The 19,313-nt window shown below is 41.5% G+C and overlaps 1 protein-coding gene across 39 annotated transcripts in view; it reads right to left on the bottom strand.

Moving 5' to 3' along the window:
• ANK2 (ankyrin 2) overlaps window positions 1-19,313 on the bottom strand; it is a 584,612-nt gene that overhangs the window by 206,454 nt on the left and 358,845 nt on the right. For all 39 annotated transcript variants that reach the window (XM_034771765.1, XM_034771768.1, XM_034771767.1 and 36 more), the window contains one exon: window positions 10,587-10,688. In XM_034771765.1, the coding sequence (XP_034627656.1) occupies window positions 10,587-10,688 (102 nt within the window). The remainder of the gene's footprint in view (window positions 1-10,586; window positions 10,689-19,313) is intronic.

Here is a 19,313-nt window from a genome sequence, read left to right as displayed (position 1 = left end):
GGAGAGTACAACGACTGATGAGAGCATGGTGATGCTAGGAAATGACAGCGTTAAATAACTGAGTTGATTGAAAGCAGCAGTGGTCCTATCCAGGCCCATTATGCAGCAAATATTGTAAACAGTGTATTGTCTCCCTCCACATTACAAGTCTGTCACATGATAGGCCACAGCTGCTTATTCACTTTGAGTCCAGTTCTGTCAAATTTAGGATTACTTGCCTTATAAGCTATTACTCAGTATAGGGCAAGGATGGCAGAATCTGACAGCTTACAATCAAATGGCTTCAATTAGAAATCAAACAGAATAAGATACAAATTTAGAACTTGTGGTCTACCAGGACTTTCCTTGTAACCTAGGCAATAGTACAATTCTAGCATTTATTCCTTGTCTTTCTTAACCTCAAGAATCTAGTTAATGGCTATAACCCCAGCCCATCACCATGTTGCAAATGGTAAGCTTTTCAGAGTCTTAAGAACAGAGAGAGAATGAGGACTTGTCCACAGAGAGACTTGGTGCAATAAGCTGGGGACTAAATCTACAGTGCTCTAACCTGCTCTTTCAATCAGCAGTAGATCAAGAGGACTACTGTAAATGGGTAAGTGTCAGAGCTCAAATCAGAACACAGAAGTGGGTGGATCAATCCTGTGCTTAGACCAGTTGACCATGTCTCTCCCCACTGCACTCTGCCGATTTAATGTAACTGTTGGTCTTCTTTACATATGACTGAATACTGTGCAAGTCAGTATAAAATGAATGAGCATAACCCAAAAATACATAGATGGCATTAGAGCCTCTATTCAGTCTTAATGATCAGTGGAAACAGCAAAAGGTCAGCTGGTAAAGTCCAACATAGAAGAGAGGCTGGCTGGCATCCAAGAAGCACTTTATTTAATTAAATGGAACAGGAAAGCAGAGATCCACAGAGGGAAAGCTTCATGTGAAGAGTTCTCCTTTCAGGACTATTCTAGAGGCCCTGGTACAATGAAAGAAGTTTATGTCAAAAATTCAAGCTCTAGTACTACATGAGACTTAAAATGAGAGAGCTCTTCAGAGAGATTCAATATTTGCCTGAATACACAATAGGGGAATAGGGCAAGAGAGAACAAGGAAGAATGATGAAACAGTCTCACGGGAAGGGGATTTCACTGGGAACGAGTCCTCTGCACAGTGTTGCTGGCTTCGGCAATTTTATTGCTAGTCTCACAATATTTGGTCTTTTTCTTAAAGCCCAGCTTCTCAAAAGTCTTGCAATTACTCAGGAATCTCAGATCTCATTTTAAAAAGAAAGGTGATTTTCTAGCCCTCCTGGTTGCAGAGGAAAAACTAAAAAACGTGACTCCTAAAGGCTCAAAACACCTCAAAGCAAATAAAAGGCTTTTTTTTTAAATGTCACGATTTTTAAGCCAATCTTACGAGTTTTGGGGACTAACTCATAATGTTTGAATGCTTGGGGTTGGCACACTGCCAAATGTCACTTTCAAACATATGAGAGGGACAGGAAGAAATTGCCTGGGAGCATCCAACACGACCCAGGCCATGCCCCTTCTTCAGACACTTGTGGATTTTTCTTCTTCAAGTCCTTCAATCAGAGCGAGGCTGAGGGTGATAGTGGCCACTGACTTCAACAGAGCCAAAATTTCACCTGAATGTTTTTCTGTGGGAGCAAAGTAGGGTGCAAGGAGGATGTGAGGTGAATAAGAGCTGTAAAGAGTTTGATTCTTCTCTGGACTGAGAGGTGGGTAGGACATGTGGTTGTTTTGAGAGTAGACCATGGGGAGAAATTGTATGCTAACTTTAGGCAATTTACCTCTTTACTATGTGTCTATATCCATCTGTCTTGTCTAGTAAGATGGTATGTTCTTCAGGCCAGAAATGTCTTCTATGCTGTTTGTACAGTGCCTCGCACAATGGAGTGCCATTAGCTACTACCGGAAGGATTATCAAAGTAATAATAAATTTATTTGAACCAACTTCCAAATATTAAAATTTGTGTAGGCCTAGTCCATTCAGGAAGATGGATGTGGTTCAAACTGGTCTTCTGTCCCTAGTAAATGATGTACAAATCCATTCCAGGGTGAATTAGGATGGAAACAAGCAATTTTGTTTCAAAATCAGAACTAGCAGAACATAGACCAGATGGTTGGTTCAAAGACGATAAACTACCACTCATTCTCACAGTGGATATCTCTGTGGGCAAAAGAGGGAACACACATTGTCAGATGACCATGGCCAAGAAGCTAAAAGTGGGAAATAGTACTCTTTACTCCTGACCATGCAGGAGGCATGTCACAGTTAATTCTTTGTAGTTCAAAGTCCCAAAGCCACATGACAGACTATCTTGAGGACACAAATTACCCAGTGCATGGAGAAACAGTTCCATAGCTTTTGGCAACTATGAGAATCCAAACAATATGCTAATCAAATACATTCATTTTAATAATAGGCCTATAAGCACTGCTGTCTTAATCTTTACTAATTGCCTTCCAAGCACTTAAGATACTTGACATTTTATAGAAAATTCCTAAACCATTTCCTGCCAATATCAGAAAAATAACTTCATAGAATCATAGAACTGGAAGGGACCTCGAGAGGTCATCTAGTCCAGTCCCCTACACTCAAGGCAGGACTAAGTATTATCTAGACCAGTGGTCCCCAACCTTTTCCAGGTGGCGGGCGCCAGACGACGAGCCACCGAGGACCGTGGCCGGCAGACAAGCATCCGCCAAAATGCGGCTGAGAAGCGGCAACGTCAAGATGCTTTTCGGTGGCATTTCGGCGGCCACGCCTCTTAATGACGCCTCTTTTCAGTGGATGCTTGTCCGCCGGCCAGTATGTGTGCGCACTTAGATGCCCTGGCGGGCGCCATGGTGCCCACGGGCACCACGTTGGGGACCACTGATCTAGACCATCCTGACAGGTGTTTGTCCAACTGAAGGGATAGAACATAGCCAAAATGTTTTTAAAGAATTTGCAGATTTTTTTTCCAGCATTCACCCAGTTCTACCTATTGTACAGACAATCCTCTGGAACAAGCCATTTCTTTAAAAAAAATAAAATAAAATAGAAACTCCTCAAATAATACTTTTAAAAAGAACCCAGTAATTCTCTTTATACTTTCAATAACACAGCGTGCACAACATTATATTCTGAAGTTCAGAAGGATCTCCCCTCCACACACACATTTTTATTCAAACTTTGATGTGACACTTGACTACTTAATCATCTGCTATTTTACTTTGGTAGACAATATACTTTTCTGAAGTAGTTAGAAGAGCTATGTAATTATTTTGGTTTTCATTCTTAAAACCACTCTAACAAAATAATGGCCTCATCTATGAAATTTTAGTTAGAGTTTTGGCAATTTTTTCCTTAAAAACCTTCATTATCTGAGCTTTCTACAAAGACCATGATATATCATGATGACTTTTTTTCTGGGCTGAATGTTGGCATAAGGGCAGCTAGGGAACAAGAGATTTTAGTGAGGCTGTTTAGGAGACATTAGAAGGTTACTGGGAGATGAGAGGATCACAATATCTCAGCAATGACCTGGCCCTGACCCTTTCCTAGCCTGCCCCATCAATATGCAAGGTTGCACGCCCGCTTTGTGCAGATTCACCGACACTGGGAACCCACTACAGTGTGAGTTCTGCCAGCAGTAAGCTGAGCCCAGTGCGATGGCCAATACATGACAGCTGCTTTTGCTCATTCTAAAAGTAGATTTTTTTTTATTTTATTTTTTTTTAGCCTGTGTTGGAGTCTGTGCACCGAATTTTAGTTCACCTTGTAGGATTTTAGTCTCTAAACAGAGCTGGATGAAATTTCTGTTGGAAGTATTTTACTTCCTTCCTGCAAACTCTCAGCCATAGCACAAATTCAGGGGTCATTTCTGCCAAATTTCATTAGAAGTTCTCAGCAACTTAGACATACATGGCTGGATCTTGCAAGTTCTTAGTACATGGAACTGTCACTGACTTCAGTGAGAGATCCATGGGTGCTAGACTTGCAGTATTGGTCCCCAAAGAGCATAAATCTTGCAAATAATTATATGCATGCTTAACCATATGCATGAGTGGTCCCACTAAATTAAACTGCACTACTCAACTGCAAAAAGTTAAGCATGTGGGTAAGTGTTAGCAAGATTAGGTCTTCTGTCACTCTTTGATGCAAACTGGGTTCATGGAACAAGCTTATTGATGAAAACGCAACTCAAAGTCTAAGGCAGTGGTCACCAACCGGTCGATCGCGATCAACTGGTCGATCCTAGAGGATCTCCCAGTCAGGGCCGGCTCTAGGATTTTTGCCGCCACAAGCAGAAACAATTTTGGCCGACCCCCTCCCCCGCCCTGTTTTTTTCTTACCCCACCCCCGGCCCCACCTCAGCTCCGCCCCTTCCCCAAATCTCCAGCCCTGCCTCCTCCCTGCAAGCTCTCAAGCGTAGGAGGGAGGAAGAGAAGCGGCGCGCGCGCCGCGGCAACTCAGAGTCTCCCCCTCCCTCTCAGACTCTCAAACCTGGGAGGGAGGGGGAGCAGTGGCACGCGAATCAGCTGTTTCGCGCGCGGCAGCAGCGGAGGTGAGCTAGGGCGGCCAGAGCACATTTTTAGAGGTGGCATTCTGGCGCCGGCCATGCCGCCCCTAAAAATGTGCCGCCCCAAGCACCAGCTTGTTTTGCTGGTGCCTAGAGCCGGCCCTGCTCCCAGTCGATCGTGTTCTCTGGCAAGGCAGACTCCCTACCCCATGCCACTCCCAGAAGCAGCCAGCTGGGGGAATGGGGAGCAGGGGTCTCTCTTTGCACACTGCTCCTGCCTACGAGCACCGCCCCCGCAGCTCCAATTGGCCAGGAGAGCTGTGGAGGTGGTGCTTGCAGAGAGGGGCAGAGCGCAGAGCCACATGCTCCCTCCGCCCCAGGAGCGCGTTGGCCCCTTCCGGGAGCAGTGTGGGGCTGGGGTAGGCAGGGAGCCTGCCTTAGCCTCGCTGTGCCCACTGCTGACTGGGAGCCACCAGAGGTAAGTGCTGCCCAGCGGGAGGCCACACCCCAACCCCCAGCCCTGAGCCCCCTGCCACAGCCAGCACCCCATACCCCCACCCTGCACTCCAAACCACCTCCTGCACCCCAAGCTCTACCCTGAGCCCCCACTCCCAGAGCCAGCACCCCATGCCCCCTCCTGCACCCCGAACTCTCTCTTGCACTCCAAGCCCTATCCTGAGCCCCTCCTCCCAGAGCCTGCACCCTGCACCCCCTCCTGCATCCCAACACTCTGCCCCAGCCCGGAGCCCCCTCCTGCACCCAAACTCCCTCCTAGAGCTTGCACCCCTTACCCTCTCCTGAACCCCAAGCCCTTACCCCAGCCCGGTGAAAGTGAATGAGGGTGGGGGAAAGTGAACGATGGGGGGAGGGGATGGAGTGAACGGGGGGTGGGGGGGTTGCCCTTAGAATCAAAAAGTGATCTTGGGCACAAAAAGGTTGGAGACCACTGGTCTAAGAGAATGGCTTTCAGTGTGTGATAGGAAAGCACGGGCTGGATGCTGTGCATAACAGTGGCTCATTCCTTTGCAGCAGTAACAGCATTTCCAAAGGTAACCCAAGGAGAAAAATATTCTTTATGCTAATTTTATTGTACAACTGTTTTAGTTTGTAAGAAAACCAACCACTGATGGGAAAACAAACTTAAACTTGATAAATGGGCCACTCTCATATACTCCATATTTATAATCCTTTGTAGATTTAGTAAACAAAAACAAAAAAGATCCAAAAAATGTGGTCCCTTTCCAGTCATTTGAGTCTCTAATAACAGCAACAGTACTAATTGGCATTCGGCACTAGTGACGTTGTTTACTGTCGGTGATTGTGAGCTACTAGATTTTAATCTGCTTGGACACACTTAAGCCTTTCAGCTAAAAATAATCCACTGAGTGTTTGCTTACAGCCGGATACCATGCAGAAGCAGCCAGGGAAACCTCAGACTTCTGCACTCTGGGTCAATGGCAATCAGATGCTTTGTGGGGGATGATATATTTGATGGCCAGGAAGAAGGGGGTGGCTGATCATACTGCTTTCCTGCAGTAAAAAAGGAATATCTAATATCTACAGTTCTACCCCGATAGAACGCTCTCCTCGGGAGCCAAAAAATCTTACCGCATTATAGGTGAAACCGTGTTATATCGAACTTGCTTTGATCCGCCGGAGTGTGCAGCACCCCCCTCCTCCCCCCGGAGCACTGCTTTACCGCGTTATATCCGAATTCATGTTATATTGGGTCGTGTTATATGCAGGTAGAGGTGTATATATTGCATGGAACCTCTAGAACGTTTCCCACTGTGTGCATGTACGTTTTCTAATTGGAGTTTTATCTTTCTTGTAGTGGGACAATCATGTGCACATTTCCAGCAATTGTTCCCAAGGGAGGAGTGGCACCAATATTTGTAAAACCTCCCATTACTTAATTTGAATCTATTTAAAACTGCCCTGGAATTATGAAGTGCTTTGGAACCAACATAAAACTATATGAGGGTCAAGCACTGACTATAAAAATTACAAAAAGATGCTTTCTGAAATTTTTTAGATGCTAGGTTAGAGTTTGAGAATTAAATGATCAAAGGAGCTTCCTTCTCTCTAGCAACCAAGGAGGTCATCGCCAGTACATGACAATCATTGAAGTTAAAGATGCATTAGAAACCCAGAATAGATGAGAAGAACCACCCTTCTAGAAGCACCCCTGTATTCACACCCTACAAACTATTATTGTAATCTTTATAAAATATACCTTGTGACATCTCATTTGAAAACTAAAATCACCACTGATCATTAATATTCTTGGGTAAAGTATGTACACAATGTGTGTTAGGAGTTATGGACTTATGACTAAATCAGACATGTCAGGGGTAGTTGGTAAACAGGTCTGCTACTGACAACAGAATGTATATTTAATTCTCTGACCAGCCCCATCTTCAGGCAAAGACAATGAAGGTCCATTTTTACATATTAGGTAAACAAAGCTATTAATCTAACAAGTGGGGAAAGAAAGAGCATGAAGCGTCCTTCACTACCAGACTCCATGTCACCTTCCTCAAAGCCTGAATAAACTTTACTTTGAGGCGTAACCCTCAGAAGAATCCATTTTAAACATTTAATGGTCTATAAAAACAGAGGTGTTGAACCTCAAGTGATAAGCAATTGAATCAACAGATTGTATACAATATAACTATTATAAAAGTGTACAGAGTGAGGTCTTTTCTGACAGCTAATGACACATTGGTTATTGATATAATTATGAAATGTATATATTATCACTGTCTGAGGAAATATGGATACTTAATATTATGCTTTAAAATCTGTGGCCAAAGAGTGGGAAACAGGTTCCCTCTCAGACAGAAGAGAAGGTAGTTATCTATCTGTCTCCTATGTAAATTCAGTATGGTGGAATCGAAACAATGGAAGCCCCATTTACATAGAAATCAGAAAGGGGGGATGGGAAGTCCACCGGAAAGGAAAAACAGAATGAGGTCATCCTGACTCTTAAAACAAAGTCATAGAACTTTGGAAGATATAAGAAAACGTAGAAGCCATCTCTGGCATCCATCACTAGACTGACAAAAGGAAACAGAGGTCTTGAAAGTTGAGAAAGAACGGTCCTTCAACCCCAGGGACGGGGGATGAAGTCTCTGGAAACTGACTATAGGTGAGAAACCATCTTGAACAAAGCATGTATCCTGCTAGATTTTTAGATGCATGTTTTCACTTTTGCACATAACTTTCTCTTACTTTATTCATTTTATTTGGCATCACTTAAGCTATGTCCTGTTAAAATATTTGTGGGTTTTTTTTTTTTACCATAAACCATACAGAGAAGGGTTATTTACCACAGTTAATCACAGTTAATAAGCTGTGATGTGCTTTTCTGTCTTTAGAGGAAAAAACTAGCTTTATTATTTCTCTGAACTGTCCAGAAGAGGGCTGGACATTACAGAGCACATGATTTGGGGAAAATTTGGGATTGGGAGTGTGTTGGGGTCATCTTGCTGGCTGTAACCAAGGCTGGTGGAAGCCAGAGTGGGGCTGTAGGGCCATAGATGAGCTGCTAGGGTCAGAGCTGCTGAACCAGGACCGGCTACACAGCACACAAACACACCGAGTCTGACCTGCATGCCTGTAGGCTGCCTAAGTGTCTCAGGCTGTGAGCTACAGCAGCAAAGCACTGTTAGTCACCCAGGGTTGCTGGGCAAGTAGTGACACAATCGCTCACTGGTCTGGATTGCACCCCAAGTTGTGACATCTAATGTTATAATTGAGAAAAAATGATTTAATGTCCATCTTTCACATATGTGGCCTGGTGAGGGATGGGTTAATTTGGTAGCTGTCCCAACCTACTTTTAAATTACCTTTCTTTTGCCTGAGTGGATTCTCAATACCCTGCTTATAGAAAACATCCACAGATCCTCCACCTGACTCTCTAGGAGTTAAATGCCGTATAGGGAAAATTAAAGGCAATTCAAAGCAAAATGTGCACAGAGGGGGTTTAGCGACGTAGCAGAATCACTGTAAAAGTAAAAAAGTCCACTGCCAGGTTCAGAATTTGATACCGACATGCTATTCCCCTTACTAACAGCAGAAATATATAGCTTTATTTTTTAGTTATTGTATCTATTTAATTTTGGCATTTATACAACAGCTTTGAATTGTACAAACACATTGATTGTTCAGGAGGTGTGGCAAGTAAACATGAAAGAAGATAGAAACAAACTGTAGTAATGTAATTAGAAACATCATAGGGAAACATCATGGGAAACTAGATATAAAAAAAACTTGATATAAAAGAAAATGTGGACTCAAACTGGGGTGCTTATTAGTAAATTAGATTCATGAAGATCTTAATGTTTATTTCTGTGTACTTAATAAACAAACATAATATATTGAAATGTGGCTAGGTTAATTTCTACTGGAATATGTGTCAAAATACCAAATTTGTTAAAAATCCTGACCTATAATAATAATTACATAAATTAAATATTATTTATTTATTTGAATTACTGTCACACCTAGGAGGCTAGTCATAAGCTCGGTACAAACACAGACAAAAAGACAGTCTCTGCCCCAAAGAGTTATTAATCCTGGTATTAATGCGTATAAAACTACCATTCACTATCTCATATCTCCTCCTCTATCTTATTTATTTAGCTCTCAAAAATAATTTTATAGCCCACAGTCCTTAAATTGATTCAAAACTCTGCTGCAGAAATCATCTTCCTGGCCTGTTGCTTCAATTACATTGCATTCCTCCACTGGTTCCTCTTTCTCCACTGCATCATACATAAATTACTTCTTTTCACTTTTAAAACCATTTATGGCCTATCTCCACTCTACCTATCATCTCTTATATGGCCTAAAGCCATCAACCGCTTCATTGGCTCTGCTAGTGATACCAACCTTTATTGCTCTTTAATCAAAGTTTCACACAAACACAGTCACACTTTCTTCTCTTCTGCATGTGAGGAGCTCTTTGTTAAAATGCCTACACAACAGTTAACAATGGCTAGGCACTTGGTGTGCTGTGAATGTTGCTTTTTACACTCATTATAGTCATCTCATTGTTACTTTGTGCCCTTCTCCCAAATTGTGTCATCACATACTGAAACTGCAAGCTCTTCGGGGCAGGAACTGTCTTTGCATTTTAAGTATGTAAAATACCCTAGTGCAACGGGGTCATGATCCCCAGTTGGGTCATGAGGATGCTACTGCAGTCCAAATAAACAACAATAATAAATAAATACTGGCTAGAGGAATGAGAATATGAAAAGGTGGGAATGAGGTAATATCTCAACTTTGGCTGATGAGAGAGACAAGCTTTTGAGCTTACACAGAATTCCCCAGGTCCTGAAGACTTTGTGATTCTAATATCCTAGGGTGGACATGACTTAAACACCACTGCCTATAATATGAAAAATAGCAGTTCCTTTTATTTGTCTGAAAAAGAGTGAGTGCATGAGTAACTGTGAGGAGGAGGATTGGGATAACTAGTGGACAAATATCAGTGGAGTGGTAGCTTGCGTAGGGGACTGTTAAGGCTGGGAAGCTGAACCTCATTGCACTCTGTTACCACAATAGATAGGCCAGGAGAGGAGGAGCTGGAAGAAAAAAGTAGTAAGCCAGCTGCAAAGCACTCATCCAGGAGAAAGAACTGCCTAGGAACAAACCCTTCCAGCTAGCATGACTGGGAATCCAAGGTTTACATTTAATTATAACTTCTTCCCCCCGCCCCCAAAGTTAATTTGTTTAGCTAGAAAGCACTTTTTTAGTGTGGTTTCAATAGTGGTAGTGCCAGGAATAAGGGGGCTCAGAAAGGCTTGTTTGCTTACAATAGAGATGTTCTGTTAAATATGTGCTGTGGTCATAGTCAGCTGTGCAAAAGCGGATGCTCCAAGTCAAAGGCCAGGGCTGAAAATATAGCCCAAACTGACTCAGAACTTGACTGTGAAGGTCTTAAATTGATCTAAACCATAAAACCATTTAAGGTTTTCCTATTTGCAGGGTCCTTATCTGTTACATATAATACTTGTGTACAGCAAACACATGCCCATGCAGTCTTTCTTACCTGATTACATGTGTTAATGTCTATTCCACCCTTCAGATATTCCACTACTTTGTCCAGATTGCCAGCTCTGGCAGCTCGAAGAAAGCTCGCATTGCTGTCAGACTGTGAAAAGAGGAGGAAAAAAAACAAAATTCAAATGACTGCTTTAAAGAGAATACAGCACTGATATAATCAAAGGTATCCACATTGTATGCTGAAGCTGTAACAATATGGTGCAAAAAAAACCTGTTCATACATTTTACCTTCATTGATTCACATACACCCTAAACAGTACAAAATTAGCACAAAGAACTTATCGACTTCTCAGACTGAACAAAATATTGCAACAGTTGCCAAAGGTAAAAAATTAGTTAGCCTGAAGGAAGAGAGTAAAAATCCTGCTGGTTAGAATTAACGATAGTAGGTAAAGGATCAGAGTCTAGCTAAGTACAACCAATTTGCCAGTCACAGAATCCCTCCTATATATGTGCCCACATCGGATAGTTTACTAACATTTCACCAGGAACCTCTGATGGCTCTAAGGTAGTTTACTAACATTTTGCCTGGGTCATAAGCAACCAATCATCTCTTCTGCTGTTGTTTCCATTTTGAGAGATAAATGTCACTAGAGTTCAGGCTCTTATTTGAACGTGCCTGGCTGACACAGACGGACACACAGACCCAGACCCAGACCCAGACACACACACAGACACACACAGAGTAAAATATTTGAAAGATAGAAGGCCCCATCAGATATCCGTAATCAGCTGAGATGAGCATGAATAAAACAGCTTGAACACACAGAGTACAATGATTAACAGTGTGTGTAAATGTGGCACTGCAGACAGCCTTAACATGTTTCCCAGGAAAACAGTGCTGCAGGTATGTTTAACCTTGGGCCACAGACCCAAAGAGGATGAAGTATCTATATCCAAGATAATGTCGCAACCATCATCATTCCCCTCCTATGCTGCTTTTGTCCATGTAGTCACATTTAAAGTCCAACAGTAACCCAAGGGAGTATGAAATGCTTTTAGCCCTGCTCCCTTTGTCTTTAATTAGAGCACAGAATTCAAATTGGCCAACAGACAAAAACACAATGATGCACCTGTGTGTGCTTGCAGTTAAGTCAATTGCCAATTAATACAGCTGTCAGCAGAGAGAGAAGAAAGGAGTGCTATAGCAGCAGGGTTAAATCAGTATGATTATGGTCATGTATGAAGATTTGGAGACCTAAAGAAAGAGAAAGTAATTCTTGCTATTTTATACTTTCTGCAGGCAGAACAGAAAATGCAATTTGAAGGGAAAGACTAAATTAAAAAAAATCTACTAGTATGTTTCTGACTGGTAACATTTTTTCCAGCACAGGAGGAAATTATTGGGATCATAGTGATGCAGAAGAATAGGCATAAGAATGCTCTGCTACTTAAAGTTTTGCTGTAATATCTCAAACTTACATTAAACACATTTTCCATGTACTCCCATTGCTGTTCGAGGAGCAAGACTGTAAAGCCCATTCTCCTGAAGGCCCCACAATACTCAAAGCCAGCTTTTGTACAGCTTAATAATACTAATCACATTGATCCATTTATTTCCACCACCATTGTTCTTTATCACTCCGTAGGAGCTCAATTTACATCACTGGTTCCCACCTATTTTAATCTGCAACAGATGGATATCATCAGACCTATTCTTTTTACTACTGTATTTCATGCCAAGACTAAAAGATTTCCTTCTAAATTCCTTTCAGCAAATTTCTTTCATCGTCTTTTTTAATGTTAAGAAAACAGACGATCTTTCTTACGCACAGCAGGGTAGAGAAGAAAGGTAGCATAGGAATTTGGATTTACAGAGTCGCATTATAGCTTGAGGCATGAGCCAATCGGGCATTGCATAAAGCATGACATAGCAGCAGTCTCTGCCACATGTTTGAAAAAGATATCAATGGTTTTCAACCTATTGTCAGCGGAACCCTGGGGATCAGCAGACTATGTGTAAGGCGTCTGCAAAAGGTTGTTGTTACCAAAGAACAGTGATTTTCAACCTGTGGTCCATGGACCTCTGAAGATCTGCAGACTATGTCTAAGATTTCCAAATGGGTCCACACCTTCATTTGTAATTTTTTAGGGGTCCACAAATGAAAAAAGTTTGACAACCATTGGTCCATATCAAAGAGATCTTGAGCAATGCAGCATCTCCTATATTACATGTGTGCACACACAGCAAAATTATACTGTAATTTTTAATTGACCTTGAAAAAAATCAACTGTCTTGAAGTAGAAACATTGAAAAAGTCAGAAATTAAAGCACTTTTGGTGAAATACTGGCCCTAATGAAGTCAATGGGAGATTTGGGAACGGAATTTACTCACTACGGGTTATGTCAATTTTTGTTTGTTGACACTTTTTACATGTCTACAGGAATTAACAGTCCCAAGGCTACAATCAGTTGCTTTCATAGTTTCAGAAATGTGTAAGTGGTAAAAACCTGAGCAATGACACACAATTCAATCAATGCTCTTTTATTAAGGACACGGATATCCAACATTTATTTGCTTTTCTTCCAGCCAGACAACTATATTAAAAGTTAATGTTAGACTCCCAATTATTTTTGGAAAAACAGCTTTCAGCCACAGGTAGGGTGATATTTTACATTTGTTTCTGGCTAGAAGGGTGCAAAGCTTTATTGTTATATATGAATCTCATTACCTTGATTCATATCTTTGCCTCTTCAAGACTAGACTACTGCGATGCATTCTACTTAGTGATATATTTTAGGTCCATTCAGATAACAACCTGGTAGAGAACAGTTCACTTGCTAAGAAAGGTTTCAGAGTAGCAGCCGTGTTAGTCTGTATCCGCAAAAAGAAGAACAGGAGTACTTGTGGTTAGTCTCTAAGGTGCCACAAGTACTCCTGTTCTTCTTTTTGCTAAGAAAGGTATCCCATAAGTATATTAGACTAGTGCTCTGTGATCTGCACTAACAGGTCTGCCTGGGGTTCCTGGGCGGAGTTTAAAGCGTTGATTTAAACATATAAAACCTTAACTGGTGTGGTACTTGCCTCCTTGGATGACTGAATCTCTCCATGTCATACTGGTGCAGTTAAAAGCAGGAAGGTGCTAAAAGTTTAAAAGATGCCCATTGAGAATGCCATGCCAGCATCACTTGGCTTTGGAATTTGTTCCCCATCCACTTGGTCTCAAATATCCTTGATGTGTTGATCTTCAGGTCATACTACAGGTTTGAGTTTTGTAGGGGAGATTCTGAGGAGCTGGAGGTTGGTTGAGGAGCAATTTTTTAGAAACGGTGAGGTGATTTTTTTCTATTTTTTCTTTTTAGTAAAATGTTTGATTTATGCTTAGCTGTGATTTTAAACAATTGTCAAAGCTGCCCAGATGTTGGAATAGGTGTGTTGGGTTTGTCTGTTACAAATCTAATTTTAAATTTTTAGAAGTGCTAATGTTTAGGTTTGTATCTGTGTCAGAACTGGAAGAAAAAAATATATGTATGGATCCAAGCATAGAGAGAAAAACTACAGATCCCTGGGACTTACAAAGGTCTTCACCATGAGGCAAAACTTCAAGAGTTGAACATATTTAGCCTTGGAAAAAATAAGAGTAGGGAAGATTTGATTGCAGTATATAAATATTTTAAAGGGTCACACCTGCTCTTTGGGACAGACCTGCTCTTATTACAGAGAGATGGTAAAAGAAGAGGTTGGGATGAGACATGTTTAGAATTTATTATATCAAGGGGATTTATATCAAGACTTCAGCAGAGAGAAAAGGAGCAGGTACTATTGCTGAATTTGGTTTGAAGGATGAACAAGTGCTTAGTGTACTCTGTGTACCAGTTGAAAAACTGGGTTGGCCAGTCAAGTGGGAGATCAAGTAGACCAAAAGTTTCTAAACCTTGTGTGACATACTTGTGAAAGCATAGTGTGACATCATTAGTCAAAGGGTAGTGAACATATTTTAGTTTGATAGTTAAAAGGATCAACTGCAGTTTGTTTTCTTTGTTTGCACAATAGCAAGCCAGATAAAATCCCTATCCACCAACTGTGTGCCACTACTGTTTTTGGTTCTGAGTGACCTGAAAAGAACCACCAAAACTTCTCTCTCTGGGAAATATGTACTTCAACTATAAATATTAGGGCTCAGATTTTCAAAGTAACCTAATAGAAGTTTCTCAAATTCAACTGTAATTCAATGAGAGTTTGGGGGATAAATCTCTCAGGCCCTTTGAAAACTCCAGCCTAATCTTAATTCCCCCCTCTCACCTCTTACTCACTGCCACACGCACTGGACCTACATTATTTCTCCTTCTCTTCATAGCACTCCCTCTCATGTTCTTAAACATCTTCTCTATCATTGGCCTGTCATGTATGGAACAGCACAATAGTACAGGTTGATAATGCAGATGCACCTGACTGCCGCCTATAGTGTCAAGTGAGGTTTTTACCCACGAAAGCTTATGCCCAAATAAATCTGTTAGTCTTTAAGGTGCCACTAGACTCCTTGTTGTTAACGCACAAATAGATGAAACAGCATTTGCCATGGAACCATATCATATGTTGATTACAATCCATTCCCTACGACACTTCAGGCACTTTACAAGTCACTGATGTGAAAGCCCATTGAGCTCAAATGAAATCCCTGATATATTCTCCTTTTCAAAACATCCTCCCTTTTTAAAAAAAACAGCCAGGGCAGAGTATCTGCTCAGAAGGAAATTGATATGGTTTCACAGTAACTTGATAGAATGAGAACACATTTCTCCTAAATAGGGGAAAGAATCACTTTTAATCACTTATAATGGAGGAAATGATGAAATTCTGGCTAGGTCCATCAACAAAGTATGGTAACCAGATTTTCTAGAATCCCATCAGAATCAAAATTAGTTTTCTCTTTTAATAAGAGTTTTCCAGTATATCAATAACAATGTAATTCCAACCAAAACTTTGAAATAATGCGTCAACTTCATCTTGTGGACTTCAGTGGAGTTACATCATGGATGAATTTGGTCCAGAATACCCAAAGGCAAGTTAATTACCGGAAGCAGACCTGGTTTAATCCACACAAGACAAATTAGTTAATTATTTGTGGTATGGTAGCACCCAAAGTCCTCAAATAGGATCAGGCTTCATGCTATCTAAACACTCAGGAAAACAAACGCGTTCCTTGGCTCAAAGAGCTTACACTATAAAAAGGAAAAAACAGATGCGAGGGGAAAACAGATACAACATACGGACATAGGCCCCGGTCCTGCAAGTGGATCCACACAGGCAGACCCTTTTGCCATGGAGGGCTAGGGACATACTGCTCAGGCCACTGAAAGACATGTCTGTTAGTCACAGGCACAGTTTATCATCTTCTTTTATTTGTTTTGTTTTTTACATTTTTCTGTTTTCATTTTTCTTACATAAAACTGAATTACCTTTCCCTATTCTATATAGAAAATTATTGTATTTATTGACATTAACCTTTGACTATTTTTTACCTTTTTTTAGCAATTTCTTTTAAAAAACAACAACACTGTTTTTCTTTGTAAAATTAGCAAATAATATCCCTGCTGCCTCCCCTGAAATAATGAAACACCCTTCCCTCTGTCCTTGAATGGCCTTCACCTCACATACCCCTGACAAACACCATGTCCCTATGGCAATAAAAGCTAGAAGACATCATCAGTCTGTTTTTGTGAAAGCCACTCTGCTGCTGCCAGATTTTCTCCTTCTGGAGAATGAGGGGAAATTCTTAAGTCCCCAACCCATGGCTCCGGCACCATTTGCCTCGTGGGAAGCGGGGCCTGAGAGCGCTTACAGAATCTGCTTCTCCATATTGGGGAAAGCAACTGAAGAGCATGAGTAGAATCTTAAAGTCTAATAAAGTTTCAGTATCTTTGTAAAACAAATGACTTATCCATCACGGACATCTCTGGCATTTATTGCACTGATAAGAACCATAAGAGCTCCTCTGGGTTCTGAAGAGTAATTCTACATTAATTGGTTGGACTGTTTTTTTTCCAATACATTATCCAAGTTTCTTTTTCCTTTCTTCTCTTTGTGGTCTTTGAACATGGTCAGAAACAACCCTCCCCTCCCATTATAGTGTTTAGGTGCATTATACTCAATACACTCAGAAAACAGAACAGAGAATATTGTTGGTGTAGGCCAATATATTTTTCGTTATAGAAAAGGAGCAGCAAGCAATGATGCTCTTCATTTAAATCCATTTGAAACATGTATCTCACACCAACGTCCAAGGGACAAAGATCCAAAGCAGCAATTCAAACAAAGCTGCTTATAGTGGTCCAGCCACCTCTCATGTGGCTTAGGGTCATGCTGCAGGCAGCCTAACTCACTTTCCAAGAAACTCAAAGAACTCTTTGATCCATTCCCATCATTTTTTGGGTTGTGCTTAATTAAATAAAGTTTTCAAGTTCATCCAAAAGTCCACACAAACAAAAGTTTCTCATCCTCCTCCCAGGCCTTGCTGCCTAGGGCCTTTCCTGCTTCGGTGGGCCCTGTCCGGCTGGCGTCACAGTCCTAACTCCCAGGACGCTTTACTGGAGCCTGCTCAGTCCTAGCTGTCTCCATTGTCCTACAGCAGTAGGAGGCTGCAGTCACCTGGTCTCTCATTCTGTAATCAGGCTTGCCTAGCCCTCCAGTCCAAGGGTGAGCCACCCCGTTACACTGATATTAGACACCACAGTAATACAGAACATGGGGTATATTGTTACGTATTTCTTAATTATAGATTCACAAATACCAATGAAATATTCCACTTTCATGAGCTTTTCAAAGGTGCAGTACTGCATTTCAAAGCCTGGACAACCTAACAGGTTGCGCATAAGGCAAAGTACTAATGTGTGTAATTTATTGTGCCAGTTTGCTCTGCAACTCTGCAGTTTTTTAAGACAAGTTCTTTTTTTTCCTCCTTGTAACTGTCAAGGTCTAAAGAAGCAAGTTTTTACCAATACTGCTGTGTCTCTAATTTACCAGCCGGTATTCCCATAAATTCAGATCGACTCTCTGAAAATCTTATTACTACTCATCCATCTCAGGGTTTTCTGTAGTTTGAGGTGCTGTGAAACCATGCTTTCTAGTTATTGCAGACTTTCTCCATCACTTGAAAAATCCTTGGGGAAGTATTTTGTTTCCCTATGGGCAGATATTCATTTGAATTCATGACACCTCTCAATGGCACAGCAGTTGAGAATATTATCCAGCTGATTCTTCAACTTTTGGTTGACTACATGACGTTACCACCTGTCACTGTGACTGGTTTTGGGGGAAAAATGAAGATAAAAAACACACAGAATTTATTGTATTGTTTGTTACCAAATGCACTTTCCCTTCCTATGCATATCCTTCTGAGCTCTAAGAGATGGTTGAGATTCTCAGACCACAGTCAAGTTTCCACTCTCTCCAAAAGAAAATGTACCGCCAACAAAAATCAAGGCCATCTCTAGGAAAGAGGAAAACTAGGCACCATATGCATTTACCAGCAAAATCTAGGGTTCCTAATATTAGAAGTTTGTATTTATGGACACCCAATTTTAGGTGCCCCCAAACTTTAATTTGCACACACAAATCAGAGATTTTGGCCATTAAGAATTAGGCATGGTTATAGCCATCAAAATGAAACATACAAGACCATGGGAGCTATATGTCATCCCATGTTATGAAAATGAATGATGCTGCGCTGAATTTCTTGTGTAGCACTTAACCATTAAAGAATACTCAACTGATATTTTACAGTAGAAAGTAACAAACTGACAATCTTGGTGCATCAACGTGTTTTCCTTCTAACATATTATCATGAGAGGTCTCTGCTGAGGTAAAAAATACAGTGGTAGTGTAATGGGGTTCCCTCACCACTCATAGCACCTCCTCCTGGCTGTTCTGGGAATTTGCTCTACTAGGTGCTGTACTCTTCTCAGCGGTCTCTCTACCCATCATCTTCTCTCGGTGTGCAGCCTCTCTCACTCTCCGAGCTGCAACTTCTGGTCTGTGATGTGGCCCTCTGGCCAGGTCACTAAGTTCCTCCCCTTTGAGGAAAATTGCAGTCCTCCCAGACTAGCTGTCCCGCTGACATCTCCAATGCCCTGTGCCACTTGTGTCACTATCCAGTGGCCGGTAGGAGAACCCAGGCCCACCCTCTACACTGGGTTCCAGCCCAGGGACCCTATAACATGCAGCCAAGACCTGTACTGTCTTAGCCCTTGCTGCTGTTTCCCTCAGTTTCTTCCTATACAACTGGCTCCCCTCCCTCTTTGGGTCTGCCAACCTACTCTCCCTCCCCTCAGGAAGTGACTGTAGACTCCTTCCCATTTGCTCTCCACTCCTGGACTTTATACAGGCCCCTCCCGTTCCTGTCCAGCTGAACTTGCTTCTAATTAGTGGCCTCCTTGTAGACTACCTGTCCTAATTTACCCTTTTAGGACCAGTGTGGGGAATACACCCTATCACAGGTAGTTACTGTAATGTCTGATTGGCCCCTGGAAGAAATGTGTATTTTTTACAGCAACTGTGATAGAACCAATATTGTTTACCATACAGTTCTGTGGTACATTTCCCAAGTGCTCATCACAAATCAGGGTGACACTACAAAAGACCTTCCAGTAAGATTGTGGTGCTAGAATACTGGGAAATTGGGGTAGTTTTGTTTAATTCTCCTCTTTATTTGCAATGCAATGCTAACAGATATTTTAGTTTTGTGCATAATGCTTTGGTTATAGTGTATTCTG

Source organism: Trachemys scripta, chromosome 5, assembly GCF_013100865.1.
Source record: "Trachemys scripta elegans isolate TJP31775 chromosome 5, CAS_Tse_1.0, whole genome shotgun sequence".
In the NCBI taxonomy this organism is placed as follows: Eukaryota; Metazoa; Chordata; order Testudines; family Emydidae; genus Trachemys; species Trachemys scripta.
Note: the sequence above shows the minus strand (reverse complement) of the source record. Positions and strands in the feature narration are given on the sequence as shown.